The sequence below is a fragment of the Mugil cephalus genome, chromosome 23, assembly GCF_022458985.1.
Source record: "Mugil cephalus isolate CIBA_MC_2020 chromosome 23, CIBA_Mcephalus_1.1, whole genome shotgun sequence".
NCBI lineage: Eukaryota > Metazoa > Chordata > Actinopteri > Mugiliformes > Mugilidae > Mugil > Mugil cephalus.
The window spans coordinates 7794246-7810384 of NC_061792.1; the positions used below are offsets into that span (position 1 = coordinate 7794246).

At 44.5% G+C, this 16139-nt stretch overlaps 1 protein-coding gene across 2 annotated transcripts in view; it reads right to left on the reverse strand.

The window, feature by feature from the left end:
* Window positions 1-16139, reverse strand: part of LOC125001149 (FERM and PDZ domain-containing protein 4-like) — a 37134-nt gene that overhangs the window by 4640 nt on the left and 16355 nt on the right. Inside the window, exons 2-15 of one of the 2 annotated variants that reach the window (XM_047577032.1) lie at window positions 15304-15426; window positions 11654-11805; window positions 10205-10307; window positions 9223-9268; window positions 8730-8810; window positions 8355-8462; window positions 6756-6887; window positions 4714-4833; window positions 4078-4214; window positions 2974-3100; window positions 1844-1933; window positions 1550-1732; window positions 1330-1468; window positions 10-1029 (exon numbers count right to left, since the gene is read on the reverse strand). In XM_047577032.1, coding sequence (XP_047432988.1) covers window positions 10-1029; window positions 1330-1468; window positions 1550-1732; window positions 1844-1933; window positions 2974-3100; window positions 4078-4214; window positions 4714-4833; window positions 6756-6887; window positions 8355-8462; window positions 8730-8810; window positions 9223-9268; window positions 10205-10307; window positions 11654-11805; window positions 15304-15426 — 2561 coding nt within the window. Of the gene's footprint in view, window positions 1-9; window positions 1030-1329; window positions 1469-1549; window positions 1733-1843; window positions 1934-2973; window positions 3101-4077; window positions 4215-4713; window positions 4834-6755; window positions 6888-8354; window positions 8463-8705; window positions 8811-9222; window positions 9269-10204; window positions 10308-11653; window positions 11806-15303; window positions 15427-16139 lie in introns of both variants that reach the window. The other variant, XM_047577031.1, reaches the window with a different exon arrangement.

Below are 16139 nucleotides of genomic sequence, written 5' to 3' on the forward strand. Positions count from 1 at the left end.
TCAACAGACCTGGATTGTTACCGCTGGGTGGTGGTGGCGGCGGTGGAGGCCTCTGTTCTGACACTGAAAGAGCCTCCAGTGCCTGTAGAGAACTCACGACTGCATTCTCCAGCCTCCTCTCTCCTCCCCTGCTCCCTTCCGCCTCCTCGTGAGTGGGCACTGCGTCAATTAACGACACCGGGATATCATCATGGTCGCACGTGCTCAGAGGCCTCCCCTCGGGCGCGGCGTCCTCGTCCGAACTGTCCCGAAAGCCTGGCGGCGGGGCCGCGATTGCGAGGTTGAGCGTCTGCAGCAGCGTGTCGTCTTCGTCGTCGTCCAGGCCGTCGTCCCCCTCGGGAGGGGGCAGCGACGTCAGGTCGATGATGTCATCGGTGGAGCCGGAGAGCGTGAGGAAAGTGGCTTTGCCGGCCGCCGTGGGCAAACCACCTCCTTGGTTGTCGCAGTCGTCTCGTCTGTCGTCTCCCACCGGCGTGCCCCCAGTGGAGTCCTCTTCACAAGAGCCATCGTCGTCGTCCTCTGCATCGTCTGTCGTGTCGCGATAAAACAGGTCCCTCAGCAGTGGCTCCTCACCGCCTTCCTCAGTTATAATATTACTGTACACGTGTGTGAGATCGCTGAACTGGAATGGCACTCTGTCCTGCTGCTGAAAGTCTGTGTTGTTGTGCAAGTAGGGGGGTCTGTGCTCTGGTACCTCAGGGCTCTCCAACAGCCTCTCATAGCCTAAGATCTTAGGCTTGTTCAACGGCGGGTTCCCCCCAAAGATAAATGACACTTTGGCGCTCCGAGGTGAGTCTTGAGGTTTGTGTCTGGTGGCCGGTGGAAGAGGAGGAGGCAACGGGCTTCTCCGTGCCCCGAGATCTCTCTCCGGGTTTTGGGGTTCGTGGAAGTAAGGGGAAATGCTGTTTTCCCTCTGACCTCTGTCTAAATACTCAGAGTCCCTGTTGTAGAGCTCTCCCTGGCTGGGTGCCGGCTCCTCGCTGTCCCCCAAAGATGTGCTGTACGGCCACTCCAGGACGCGATCCTGACCTGTAGGCCACAGCGAGGCAAGATTTTTATCATTTTATGTGTTTTATATTTTATTTGGATAAAACTTTAAAGCAGCTGCCTTTTTTTCACCAGACCTCTGAGTGCTTTGCTTCAAGATGAGACTGTGCTGCACGATCAAACATCAATTTTTAAGTCATTTAATATACCCTCGGCTCTCTTATATAATATTTAATACAGCCCAAAGTGTTCTGTTGATACTTTTGCGTATAAAATGTGCTTATTATCTTGATAACACGCCTATATACATACACACACGTGGTTAATATAGCAATGACTTACAAGGGTCGTCCCCTCCTGTGCTGTTGCAGTGGGCCATGCTGAATATAGATCTCCTTGAGTCCACTAGGAGGCGATAGTAGCCTGCTGTTAGACACGCCAAGTTCATTGCGTCACTGGACTCCATGATCAGTGTGATGGGCTGAAAAAGAAGAGAAGGAATGAAGCAATCCAAAAAAAAAAGAAGGGAAAAGCCAGATGTACAGGTTTAAACTGTGCTCACCCTGACATCCAGAACGTGCAGCTCCAGCCGGACGTTGGTCTCATCCTCAGTGAGGATCTCGATGCGGTTGACATGGCTGAAGTCGGCCAACAGGGCGACTAGGTTGGTGCGGGTGTTGATGACGTGACTGATGCCGTAACGTGGTCCCACTAACAGCGTCACCTCTGTCTGTTTCTCACCTTGCTGCAAAACCGATAGTGCAGATTCAAAAATCAACAACTTTTATCCCCAAGAAGCTTTTGCAGATTTTTTTCTCAAACTTTTAAAAATCCTTTCTAGAGCTAACGGTCTTACCAAAAGTATTGATTTGAACTCCCTCCCTCCGTACAGTCTGAGTTCACTGAGGTACCTCAGATAATGCACCTTGGCCTGCAAAGCAGTCAGCTGCACGGAGAGAAGCGAAAGACATTAGGAAGCATCCAAAATGAAATCACCTCAACAGACGCATTTGTCTTCTAACGTCGGGACGGAAAGCACTCTCAGGCCATTTTGATGTGGATCACTGATTTTCTATTATATCCCATCACACCATTAAATTCTGACTGAAATCTTAAGAGCCCCTCCGCTGCAGCTCTCTTTATGGCTCGCATTTGTGTATGCGCGCCATTTAGGTGCTGCTGGATATTCAGAAGTCTCTTTCACTTCATGACCTGAATTTTCACTCCGTTTTTTTTTGTATTTTTCCTCACCACCGGTTCCGACAAACAAAAGGATAACGGGGATGTCTGACCTTAAAAAAAAAAACGTCTTTATTCTCTTCTTGCCTCTCCTCTCCGCAAATCCGAGCGAGCGGCGTCTTACGATAAGGGCCGAGTGATAACTTCCAGACAGTAATGAAAAAAAATTCAGAGCGCTGACGTTTTGAACTGCGTGTCAGTTGGTCAGTGCTGCTTGGCAGTGGTTCTCCCTAATGAGTGGACTAGACGGAAACTGACACTGTGAATGCAAATGATTCGCCAGAGCATGGTGGTGCATAGGTTTCCGCTGCACATACGTCTTTAAAAAACGAATTTAGACGTAGTTAAAGATGTTGGATTAGACACGACCTATACAGCTATAGTGCATTGCTGGCATTGGTGTTTTCTTGGGTGTATGTACAATGTACGCCCATGTATGATTTGTTAATACAGCTGATTATCAGAGCAGCAGCTGCTTGTGTCAGTAAAACTGTTTCATAAAAAGCTAAAGAAGTTTGGCCAGTGATCAGCTGCCCCCATGTGAATATGAATATCTTATTATGCAAATGTTTGTTATTCACATTAGCATTCAAGGTCTGGCTCGACAAAGGGTCTCAGGCTGACAAGGGTGAGAACCTTTACAAGGCTCAGTATGGCAGCGGTGCTATTTCAAGCGTCGGCGCCCGTGCGCACGCGCGCGCGCATTGGAAATTTTCTTAACAAGGGCGAAGAAAGACAAAGAGTTACCTTTTTCCCTGGAGGCACGAGGTTCTGGTTAGTTTTGAGGATGTGCGTCAGGGCCTTCTTGATGTTTTTCTCCTTCATGCTGGACAGCACGGCGGGAGGCAGGAACAGCGGCAGACCCCACTCCTTCCTGCAGAGAGGAGATTGATTTCAGCGTAACGTCGCCCGAGGAGAAAGCGCTCTCCACCCGACCTGGGTTAAACACTTGCAGTTAAACGCTGGAGACTGAGTGACGGTCGGTCTTAGACAAGCCGTCAGGAACAGAGCAGAAGAAGGAAGTGGAGAATTTTATTTGGAAAGTGGTTCCTGAATTGGGAATTTCATCCTAGGGCTGGGCGGTACGACCAAAAATGTATATTACGGTATTTTTAAAAATTCTGATGGCATCACAGTATATTACGGTATTTTTATTTTTTTTTTCATGCATAATCACATGTTCACAACATTTTCGACTGGTTGAGAGAAGAATTAATGCAGCAGATTGACTAAGGATGATGAGTGAATATTGTAGAATAATCCCAAAACAACAGGTGTAAATGGCTCCATATTAGCGCTGCCTGCTGATGTGGAAATTCGTAGAAATTTACAGCTTGGAGATAAAAAAGAAGGAAAAAAAAATAATTAAATGTTGTCAAGATGAAGTGAAGAAACAGGGACAATTCCAGTTTCATTTATTATGACACATTTATTCATATTTAAACCTATTTGAACTGCTCTGTCTGTAATATCTGTAAAGTCAGTAGCAGCACGACCGGCTACCGTAATAATTGTAGTCTGTAGTCTAACATTTTTTTTTCTCATTCATAAATGGGGACACTTTCAGATACAGCTTTAGCAGGATGACAACTCATCTAAAATTGGGACTCCCCAGAAATCGGGGACATCTGGTCACCCTTAAAATAAATATGAGATCTGCCACTTAATTTTTCAGACTTTTCCATCTTCACCACACCTCGCAGTGACACAGTTAACCAGAAAACTCCAGTTCACAAAAGATATATTCAAACAAAAAGGGAATAAATTACTTAAACGTTAAACCCCCAAAGAAATAGTGAAACAGATAAACGTTACGCGCAAACCCACAACTGCATTTGTGTGCAAACTTACTGGATATATTTGAGGGACACCTTCTGACTCTGTCTGGTTGTCATGGTGAGGATGTACATCTGCAGCGCGGCCAATCGCAGCGCGGCATCGTACTTCAGCTCGGGGCCGAACCGTTCCAACACCACGTCGTTGCAACTCTGCGGAAGCGAGCAGGAAGCAAAGTCACACGAGAGAAGCCCAAAGTCAGTTTTTGGAGCATTTCATGTCTGCAAAGAGCATTTCAAGAGGCGCCCGTCTCTCCTGAGTAGAAAGCTGTTCTCAACCTTTGTGGATTGAGATTCCTTCAAAGGGATGCGATTTCCAGTCCCAGATGAAGGAATCGGAAGCCCAAAATTCTGACAGAAAGGATGATTAGCGATCCTTCTCTTGGGGTATTTCACTTGACTAATTATCAAAAGGGATCCTATGGGGAAGCAATTTATTATTTTAGAGTGAAGTAGTTTACACAAGAGTTTGTTTGAAGACTGCATTTGCAAATGAGGGGTTTGTCTTGAAAGGATTAGCAATCTGAATAATTCTGTTAATCATCAAAAATCACTTCCAAACCATCTGCTAGCGGAAAAGCGCGGATTTGTTTTCTCCGGTTGACGAGCTCCAGCTCGTTTACTGGAGCTGCTGCTGCCCGCCACCGCTCACCTGAACATAGAGGTATTCAAATGCCACGGCGTCCCGCCGCAGCAGCTCCACGGGGTCCCGGGGCACGAAGCTGATTCGAAAGAAACACTTCATCTTGTCACAGCCAGGCCTCTGGGTCACCTGGGGGTCGAGGGGCGAGGACAAAGAGGAGCAGAAACACATGCGCGGATGAGAGGCGACAGAAGGGAACGTGCTATGAATAAAATTTGAACGCATTAACTTTGGACACTTGGTATCTGTTGAGTAAACAGAGGGAAACAAACTTCTGTAAGTGTTTAGAATTCGCACTGTTTGTCTAAAAGATAATATTATTAGAAGAAAGTCGAGGGAATTAGTCCTTTAATTCTGGTATTACGAATATCTAGAGCAGGGGTAATTATTTTCTTTCAGTTTTTGCTGTAAACATAGCTAAATACTAACATACTAAAATATGTTGGATTGTGGTTAATGTGCATTTACAGAAAAAACAAAAAAATATACAAAAATATTAATCAACCAAAGATTTTGCGACCCCCCCCCCCCCCCCCTGCAGTACCTCCGTGGAGCCCCTAGGGGTCGTAAACCCCTTGTTGAAGACCTATGATCTAGACATGAGGAAGATGGAGGCAATACACAAGGAAGGTAAGTATAATACAACATGGTAAAAGCTTGCATTATGGGAAGTGTAGTGCCCAGTTTTTTGTAAGCTCGTCTCACATCGGATGCTAAACTTTAGGATTTAGCTGCAGAACCCTGGTGCACACTTTTGCAGATATTGCTTTGGTGACACCGCACTTTATAGAAGTGAAATGCTAAAGTGCTAGTAAAGTAGAAAGAATGCAGTGCAAGAATGAGGGGAAAAAATAGCAATTATGCAGAAAACAGATGATTAATTATGCTAATATGCTAACTGATCAACAGCTTATCATGTGCAGGGTGCTACGTTGGTGCAAGTCTTCCTGCTGTAGCTTTCTGCTGCCACTTGGTGGCGGTTTCAAATGCACGTGGAACACCAGGAAATGTAGGCTTTACTGTACTTAACAGACTCGTAAAGAGTAGCCACCGACTGTGTCTTTTTCTGACATGCTTCTTGCGGTGAGCTCAGCTGCCTTTGCGGCTCAAGCCGAGCTTTCAACCAATCACTACACAGCGTGCGCTACACAGGCCTTGGCTGGGTTCCCATATTTTTTTTTTTTTTCCAGTCTGCATTTGGACGCCATGCACATCCATAAATCAGGCTTGACCCCGACGGAAGCAATGCTACTGTGTAACATGCCTTTATTCTCTAATAAGCAGCTATTACAGAAACTGTGTACAATCATATTCTATTAATTAAAATAGTTTTTGTGCACTTAGTTGCACCCCACCAACAGCGACATACAAATGTCAGCGCGCATTTTCATTTTCTACATTACTGTTATTCAACCCACTTTCCAAACCAAAGACGCAGTTGTGTAATCCAGCAGCTGCAACCCAGAAAAACACGACTTCCGTGCTGCGGCCGTTCCTCGCATTTGTTATTCAAGACAAAAACCACAAGACCGGCACCATCTTTTAAATATTGATCGCATTTTATAAATTATTTAATATGCTAGTGTAGCCAGGGTGGGGTGAGTTTATTTTCTGTTTCAAAGACTAGCGGGTTCTCTCTATTACACCTGTCACGCAGGTGGATCACAGTGCGCAGTCTGCTTTATCGGGCTTGTCAGAGAAGAATGCCTCTTTAAAACTACTCTACCATTGTGTGTGTGTGTGTGTGTGTGTGCACCACGTGCAGAGCTTCCCATCTCAACTGTGTGGCATGAATATTAACTCCGTCCTATTGTGATCCCTTAACCTCATTAGAATGTAGCGGGCACTGCGAATGTGCGTCTGTGTGTGTGTGTTTCTGTGTGTGTGTGTGTGTGTGTGTGAGGGAGGGTGGCAGTAACGCGAGCTGTCTCCCCCCGCCGTGCCGCCGCTGATAAATGACACCCGGGGTCTAAATGCTGCTTGAATACCGAGCAGGTGAGCGCGCGCCACGCGTCGGTGAGACGAGATAAGGCAAACGAAGAAGGACCCACCTGAGTAAGCATCTCCTGTTCGTGCAGGAGAAGCAGTTTGCTTCCAGAGCCTTCGGTCCTCTGCTCCAACATGAGGGAGAAGTGCTCGATGCATTTGATTGACAGCTTCTCCTGCAGCGTCAGGATCACTTCCTGAAATGATTGGAAAAACATAAAACGTAGAAAAATTGTCGAGTCATCCTTCTATAATCATTTATGTAACCTAGTGAGTGTGCACTCACACAAACAGATAGATCCACTTGTTTATTTATTCTTAGATAGTCATAGTTTCATGTTTTCAGAAAATTTAACAGTGGTAACAGTCTTGGAAACAGTAATATTTTCCATACAGCAATTTTAATACATACTTTTCCATACTTGCGTAGGTACCCTGTGAATAACAGTGATGATAAATTCCATATACAGAAAATCCTCAACTGGTTTTCTGTTATTGTGTTATTTTTCTCAAGCTAACCTTTCCTTTGTGCAAGAAACAGTTTTTGGTCTTTTTCCAGTGTGTGTTTTTTTGATACTAAAAAGGACACTTTGCTTCCTCTGCATTCTTATCCGCTGCCAGTGTACTACCTACAGTAAATAGTAGTCGGCACGCCTCCAGTTTGGAATCAGACCGGGATCTGAAGCTATTATATCATAACCATATCATCATTTCACCTCGCAGAAACTCACATAAGCCTTGCTGGATCCAAACTTACATTTTAGCAAACCAATGTCACACAGTAACAAGGAAGTTATATACTACTAAGTAAAAATTTGTATTTTTTTCAATGAAGCCTGGTGTGAAGCATAGACTTACACACTCACTACAAAGTGTAGTAATGTTAATATTCTAAATGTGGCATACATTTAAAGTGATAGCAGACCAACATCTAATGTAGGTAATACACTGACTATAAATAAAAAACTCATACACAGCCACTATGCATGCACTTTGGGCAAAATTGCTCTCAATGGCAACTCAGGGACTTACACGGATATATTTTTGTCATAAGTTCACACATTGCAGTTTTTCTAAGTCAATACAAAGCGGAATCTTAGGTTGTGTTACATTTGTGTGAGGTGTACGTGACGTGGCCAGCTCGGTAAACTTAATACAATTGGGGCTTAACAGTTAGAAGTCACTGACTAGCTTTGCAAGTTAGCTCTAGTTTGATCTAGCGTAGAGAGATTATGATCCAATTTAAAATCCAATCTAAAAAGGCTGTGATCAGAATTACACACTAACAATTGTCCCATCCAATGCATAGTGTCAAACTGAAGGGTTATTAGCGAAGAAAAGCTTCCCTAAGATGCCGTTCTTTGCGCTGAAGCCGACTAAATAAAAGCTGTTTTGTTTTCTGAACCGCACGCTGAAAATCACAACAGAACAAACAGGACGAAAAATTAGAATCCGCTCCTCTCCTCTCCTCGACACGTCGACTGAATAAATAAGGCGCCCGAACAAGTGGAACTCACAGACAAACAGGCTGTATTTCATGGTCTGCGTGTGCAGACATACTCACGTGGACTCTGAATGATTTTCTGCTTTTGTAATTACAGATGCAGCAGAGAGTGCTAATTTTCTGGAGAATGCCTTAAAGGGGGAAACACACACACACCTACCTTGATAGAGGTGCTGCTGTCGAAGCGAAAAGACTTGGTCTGCCCGTTCTCCAGGTAGACCTTCAGGACATTTGGCATGAACAGAAGAGAATTGTCCTTCACCGGGTTCTGCAGAGGAGAAGTTGTATCAGTCTTTTTTTATTATATACTGTGTATTTGTGCTCAGTTTAATACATGAATGGAATTCATAAAAGTGTCATCTCATAACTCAATTTCATTTTGTCTTTTTTATATTGCTTTCACTCCAACTGCTTTAGGAGGAAACCATCTGACAAAGCCTACATAGGTCATAAAAAAAAATATATATATATGTTTATAAATGTGTGAGTGTGTGTGTGCGGTAGAACTGACTGGAACCTGGCCGTTTATAATGACCTCCTCAGCAAAGCGCACTTTGACCGGATTGGACTTGAGCATGGCTTTTTTGGCTGCACTGATGAACGCTGATTTAGGGGACTAAGAGGCAGCCGTCCAAAAAGGGACAGGCCGAAACGGGTAGAGGAGGAGGGGAAGAGGAAGGAAGAGACAGATGGAGGGAAAGAGATGAAGAGAAGCACAGATATAAGTGCACACATGCAGAGAAACAGAATAAAAGACAAGCCCTGGTGCAACACAAGAGAAAATTTGAAAATTCATACATATTATTATTAAAAAATAAAGGTTTAATAATCCCCTAAAACAGCATGTCACATGATCTCCATCAGATCATAGGAATGTTGGTCATTTATTGGTAATTCATTTGTTACTTAAAATTACTTAAAATGCAATCACTGAAAATCTTCACATAAGAATGTAAAGAAAAGCTGTTAGTGTGCGTGCGGATTATAAACAGAACTTTTTCCGATAAGAATTTGCAAGATCTACTCACAGGATACGGTTGAACAACAGTCAACACGATGGATTCTTTGCAGCTCCTGAAGCGGGACGACAGCAAATCATTAAAACGCAACAGTGCCACAACAACGGCAGATAAACAACAGCGATTGGATTAGCTCGAGTGAAATGGAATGAGCCGCCTCTGGCAATCACAGTTAAAATTGAAAGCAAGCACACGCATATAGAGCCATTAATTTCCCAATTGATATAAAAAAAAAATAATAATAAAAAACAAAAATATGTGAGTGTATTTCCCAAAAGGTTAAACAGCAAAACTTATTGAGTCTTATCAAGTCAGGATATATATTCAGAATATGTGTTATATGAGGGCGATGCACTGTATTAACTAATCACTACGCAGGCTTTAAGCCTCTTGATGAGTCTAATTAATTACATCGTTGTTGTTGCAATGATTACTGTTGAACTTGAAGACAGACTCCCTTAACGGGAATAAAAAGTTAATTTATGTTCACACTGCACCGACAGTTAAGCCAGTTAAGTCAGAAGATGTTGAAATATTTAGGTTGTCACCTCAGATTTGGTGATTGTGATCGTAAAAACAGGTCCAATACAACAGCACCTGATTCCACTATACGTACTATGCAGATACTCATAGAAACTAGGGTTACAATGTGTAACCAACGTTAGCTGTGCGGGCAATGCAACTTTGTGACAACCTCTAATTAACAGAAAAACAGCTAATGTGATGGCAGCGGACCATAAAATAGTTGGAGATATTAAACATTCTGTCCCAGTCTAATCCATCCTATAAAAAGACTCCAGAAATATGTGCCAACGCAGAGGAACATCACGCTCTACATGCTAAATGTACAACAGCAGAGGTGCAAATATAAGCTCTACTGCTAACGACTGAGACTTTTATGCCATTTATATGATTTTTTTGACCTAAACCGGACTGTTACAGCTGTTTTTTTGTTGTTGTTGTTGTTGTTTCCTTATTTTTTTGCATCTACCTGACCAGATCGATGACCCGTTCTCTAGGAGCAGAACTGACGGGTTCATCGTTGATCATGATGATCTCGTCGCCTGGCAGCAGCTTCCCCTCTGACGGACCACCTACACACACACACACAAAAAAATACATGCAAAGTGGGTCAAAGTAATCATTTTGAGCTCTAATACTCCAAGTGTGTATATTCCCCCTCCTCGGCCAGTCGCTTTAAATAGAATATTCATTACCTCCATTGTCTGCTTAAGATTCAGCCTCGATTGACTATTGATGAGCTTAATCACTGTGTGTGTCTGTGTGTGTGTGTGTGTGTGTGTGCACTCAAAGGAGATGACGGTTCACCGGTGTCTGTAAGCAGTAGTTTGGCAATTTAGGAAATAAGACAATCAACCAAAAATACTTTGTTCTGTTTTTGTTGGATTATCACACCTTACCGGCAACTGCTGACTCAATAACACTTCAAAAAAAATAAAAAATAAAATAAAAATCACTGTAATTTGATTCAATTTAATTCTTCTTTGGGAAAATATATGCATCACTTCTTTCAAAATGATTCTTTAAAGCAGGGGTCTGACTGATGAGAGATTAAGTAGGGACCCCCTACCTACTATTCTGTATTAAACTCAGCCTGGTGCTATTTATAAATATACATTATTATTATCATTTTGCATCCAATGTTAAGTTATTCAAATAATACACTGGTTCAGATATTCATTTTGTTATTGAAGCAATCCATTTTGGCCTCAGTAGTCGGCTGATGGGAGCGAGCTACACTGTTAGCTTCTCTTATGCTAATAGTGCACATGGATTTCACATGGGGACTGAACAGGCTCTCGGCCAGTTGAGGGGAACCTGACAGAGTCGGCGTCTACTGTGTGGCCTCGTAATTGGCTCAGCAGCGGCAACAGGAGGCTTAGACTGACAGGTCTAGTGAAATGCAGAATGAAAGATAACGTCTTCTGTCTCCATTGATCTCTTCACTAAAACATGCTGGAATCAAGATAATGTATTTCAAGACATTTAAAATTGTGGGGGAAAATAATAAAATATAAATATATATGTATAACAAATGTCTAATCAACCAAAGATTTTGCGACCCTCCTGCAGTACCTCTGCGGACCACCTAGGGGTCCCCCTTGCTGAAGACCTCGGCTTTAGATGGAGAAAAGCTTGAAACAAGCTAACTGTGAACTAACAGTGCATTTTCAAATTGAGAAGACTGAGGGAAAACAACATGTCCTGAACTATGATAGAAAAGTCAATTTGATATTAAAGAGATTTGTGATGATTTGACAGGTGACTGACGGCAAAGCAGTTGTTGTGCGAGGCCTGCTGGGTAGAAAGGCAACAAAGGGGAATAAAGTCAAGGTACAATAAAAAGAAACGTCTCAAGATTGAGCTTTAAAGTCAATCTCTGTGGACCTTTCGACTGCGAAAGACAGTCGACACCCACCTGGTGTGACGGAGCGGACCACCACCGGTTTCTCACTGCCTGCCACGAATCCAAAGCCCAAGACGGGGTCCCGTCTCATCTCCACCAGGCGAGGGGCGGGCGGGAACCCGTCCAGGTGGACCTCCTCCAGGGAGCTGCTCTGGGACACTTGGCTGGTGAAGGCAAGGCGAAGGGAGCAGAGTTCAAACGAGATGTTTATGTAGCCAAACAAATAAAAACCACCAAGGACATCCAACGTTTCACTTTAATTCGCTTTCAATCCAAAGAGACGCAGGTAAAAATGAGTCAGCAGATCGGATACTTTCACGTCACGATGACATGTAGCTGGTAATGACCTGCTGGTTAAAGAGGGCTTACTCAGAGCGCATGACGAAGTGCAAATTAGAAGCCGATCGATGCGCCACCCCCCTGCAGGAGACACGTTTCCAGCTCGGAAAGATAACATTAAACCTCGGAATGAATGATTTCAGCTGTTCGGTCAGCTGTTCATAAATCAGAGTTTTGGCTCAGTTTTAGGAGCCACTTATATAAGAGAGCACAGGTCCCGCAAGTAATAAAACGTCTCAGATTCGCAATCTGGAACCAATTTGCCTCTTCGAGCTGTATGAAAGTCTGCAGAGTATTCAGAATAAAAGTGCACAGATCATTTAATCAAGTCGTAATTATTCAGTTTTGAACGTGTAAAGAAGTTGTACATCTATATTATACGTGCTCCGCGACGACTCTTCCACTTAGCGTCATTAATATCGAGTCTGTTGCACTTTTTCAATTAATGTTTAAATCTGAAACCAGGCCGGCTTGATCAACGACCTCTTGCTCGTGTCGTTGAGGTTTTGCAGCGACGCACAGGAAAGATCTAAACCCATTCCGCCACCTCCGCTTACATTTCCAGGATACACGGACATCTTTTTCCAGGTAACTCGCAAGTTTGATGCGCCGCTCCGGGCCGTTTCCTCGCCTTTATTAACGCCATTTTTATCTGCGAGGATATGAACCTCTCCCCGAGGCTCGTCTTTTCGGCGTCACGCTCGGGTGAATAAAGCGATATCTATGGTGATGCATGGCTAGGGGAAGCAATAAAGACGTTCCCAGTTTCCGGCGCGTGGAGACAAATTTGCAGCATCGCGTTCTGGTCTTCCCAAATCGCTAACGTCCTTTATTTTCCGCAGCCTCTCGCGTTGAAGCGAGTCCTGGAAGAAGCCTTTGCTCCTTCTGAAGGGCCGACGCCATAACAAGGTGGCAAATTTCCTGATGGATGATTTTTATGAGGAGCGTTGGCAGCTCTATGTGGCCACCTATCTTTTGCTCAACGTTAATAAAGGTTAATATTGGTGAAGTTGCACGTCGTCCTTTTCGTTGCCTTATTGCAAGTCACTGCGCTCAGGGTGAGAGCACCACTAAAATGTAAATGTGCTGCATTAAATTACTTCCTGCTTGCTGAACCTCAGCCGTCTGTCTGCCCGGGACACTGGAAATGCAGAGTGCCTGTTAATTAAGAGGTGATATACACTTTCAACGGGGTTAACTGATTCTCTCCGTCTCTATTCCTCCCTCTGCAGCCGTTGCTTCCTCAGTGCACATAAAGTCCTTTACAAGGTGTCTATTGTTTCCTACCATGCGTCCTTTCTATTGTCGTACTCATCTACCGTCCATATAAGAGGTCATGTGGAGTTTTCTGCCTCATCCTCTATGACCTGAGTGGCTTTATCCATTGATATTTATCTAGTTAAATTGGGATAATCTAGCTGCAGCTTCGCCTAAGTCTTCCCTCTGTATGAAACATGTACCACCCGTCCAGAAACCAATCCGGATCAATCTGAACCTCTGCCCCAATTCCCACCTCCGTTCACCCTCTCGGCCTTTCTCATTCCCTCTCCCATTATGGCATTGATCCGTGTTGCGCGCGCTGCGCTGGAGATCGCGAGCTAAATCTGCCCGTAATGAAGCGTGTTTCAATCTGGGAGGCCGGCTCATCTTCGCCCCCGGCCGGGGTCGGAGGGGTTTAATCCCGACGAAGGACATGGTGAGGATGTCGCGGTGGGTAAGGCTGGGGAGAGCTGACAACAAAGGGTCAAACGCTGGTATTGCTGCTCGTCATGGGAGACAGAAGTAGCGCATGAACCCTTAAGTTCGCACTCGTGTCCTGGGTTCTTCCATCAGTTAACCATCAAAAGTGTCAACACCTAAGTCTAAATATAACTGACAAATTTGTGGTTGGTTACTAGTCGCTATGGTCCTAGCTTAAATTATTATTATTATTATCTATATTATATAAAGACAGACGGCGGAACTGCTCCTCAAAAGTGAAGCCAAAGCAAGTAGAGCTCCCCCTGGTGACTGGCAGCAGTATAGGTCACAAGCTCCAACCCCCCAATGTTGGTCGATGGAACTTGGGCCGAACTAAAACACACATCAAATCATTTTGGTTTCTGTCATTTTAGCTAGTTAATATAACGTTGATGCATGTTTGAGTGTCATTTTTTCAGACTGGTTTAGTTAGTTAGTTATGGAAACAGGATGTTACATAATGGTGACCACCGGTTGCCATGCCAATCGCTTTGTAAAGTGGCCCCGTGGGACTCTGTGAGAAAAAAAAAAAAGGTGGCGCTGCCCGTACCACTAGGTGTATACAGCAAATAATGCAAATGCAATGTGCTTCTGTGATGACTATATTTTTATAGTGGTCAGACACACTTGCCCTTGACAAAATAACACAGTGGAGTGTGTCGTGTAGCTTCTCAGCTGCAATTCCGGTGGAAAATAAAAGAATAAATGTTCTGGAGAAAATGCCACATTGTATCTTAGAGAGTTTCATCAGTGTTGGGCCACATGTGCAACCTCAAAGGAAACAGGGATCGGATGTCAGGGGTATTTATACAGCACATACTGCTGCAGCATCTCTGAAAGGGAATAAACTAGGTATCAATTTGACAAGCCGATTTGAACGCAACTTTTTCGAGAACACACCAGCTAAGGAGGGTGTGCTACAGACTGTGTGTGTGTGAGGGATGGATGGGTTGTAGGCTGCAGATTCAAGCCGTCAGCACATGTCATAGTAAGCTACAGGTCTTTTGTTGACAGGTGGCGCTTCTAGACAGCACGTCTGCATCAGATTTTTTATACACGTATTTACAGTGGTAATAAAATTACATTATTCCAGTTAAAAGACAACGTGGTTCGGGGGGATGAAAAGGAAATCAGAGAGAGCTCTAAATGCAGCTAATGTGCTAAACTGATGGCTTTGGGAATGGTGCACGGGGCTTCATGCATATCATATCTGACACTGTCATCATGCATATTTAAATCCGTTTGAATTCCACTGTGATGTTTAACTGTAGCTGCATACTAGGTAATTATTCCCACTGTACAAACACAACACATAGTATCAAACATTCACATTCATCTGCATGCACCATGCATTTTAAGGTTAGATGTAGACTCCAGTGTAACCACCTAATCCAAACTAAAACCACCACCTCTAAAACACTTGATCACTTGGGACTACACCCCATTAAGTCATCGACCGTGATTGTTATTTATCTGCACCGCAACTCCCCGGTGGGTCGCCACGAATGCGGATAAAATCGTTACGAGACGCGGCTCTTCGCACGAGCGCACACACACACAGCGCGTTCACCGCCCGTACGTACTTGGTGAGGCAGTCCCGCGCCTCCCTGGAGTTGTTCATGGCGTCCCAGGTGTACGGGGGCCCCTGGAGTCCGCCCCAGGAGCCGGGACCAGGGGGAGGCCAGCCCGACGCTTTGTTCTTATGGCTGAAACGCAGAGGACAGAGGAGTCAGTTTTAACAGGCTATTAAACCAAATCATTACATCTGAGGGGGCTAATTTTCAAGACCACAACTCTGAAAACAAGCAACATTAAATAGATAGATAGTTCAGACAGACTATCCCCTGGATAAGAGACGCTTCGTGCACCTCTGGTTAGGTTCCTCTCGGCCCAATTAGCGGGACGCCTTGTCTCTCAGCAGTGTGAGAAAGCACTGCTTAGTGCAATCGACCGCAAGTCAAATATCAGCCCATCGGCCTGCAGATAGGCAATCGATGGGCGCCCGCGGTAGCCGCGCCGCGGTAGCCACTCTGCAGAATTGCACACATGCAGAGAGGGGACCCACCGATTGGCTCATTGCTGACTTCGGTAACACTGAGGATTTTTTTTGAGGAGGAGGAGGACGGGAACGGACGGAGACACAGGCACCTCACCGTGAATTATGGAAAAAATAAAAAGTTTCCTCCCATAATGAGAGGCGGGTGTATCGTCTGCATGAATCAAGCGTGCCGGGTCTCCAGCGTCTCCACTGGGGATCCTATTTGCACAGGTCATAAAGCATCCGCCCCATAACTATCCGGAGAAATAATCACAAGGGCAGTAAAAGATCATCAAGCCAGAGGGACGGAGCTGAATTTGAGATTCTGGAGAGTCGCTCGCCATAAACCGTGCGGTTAATGCCTGTGACGGCAGGCTGGTG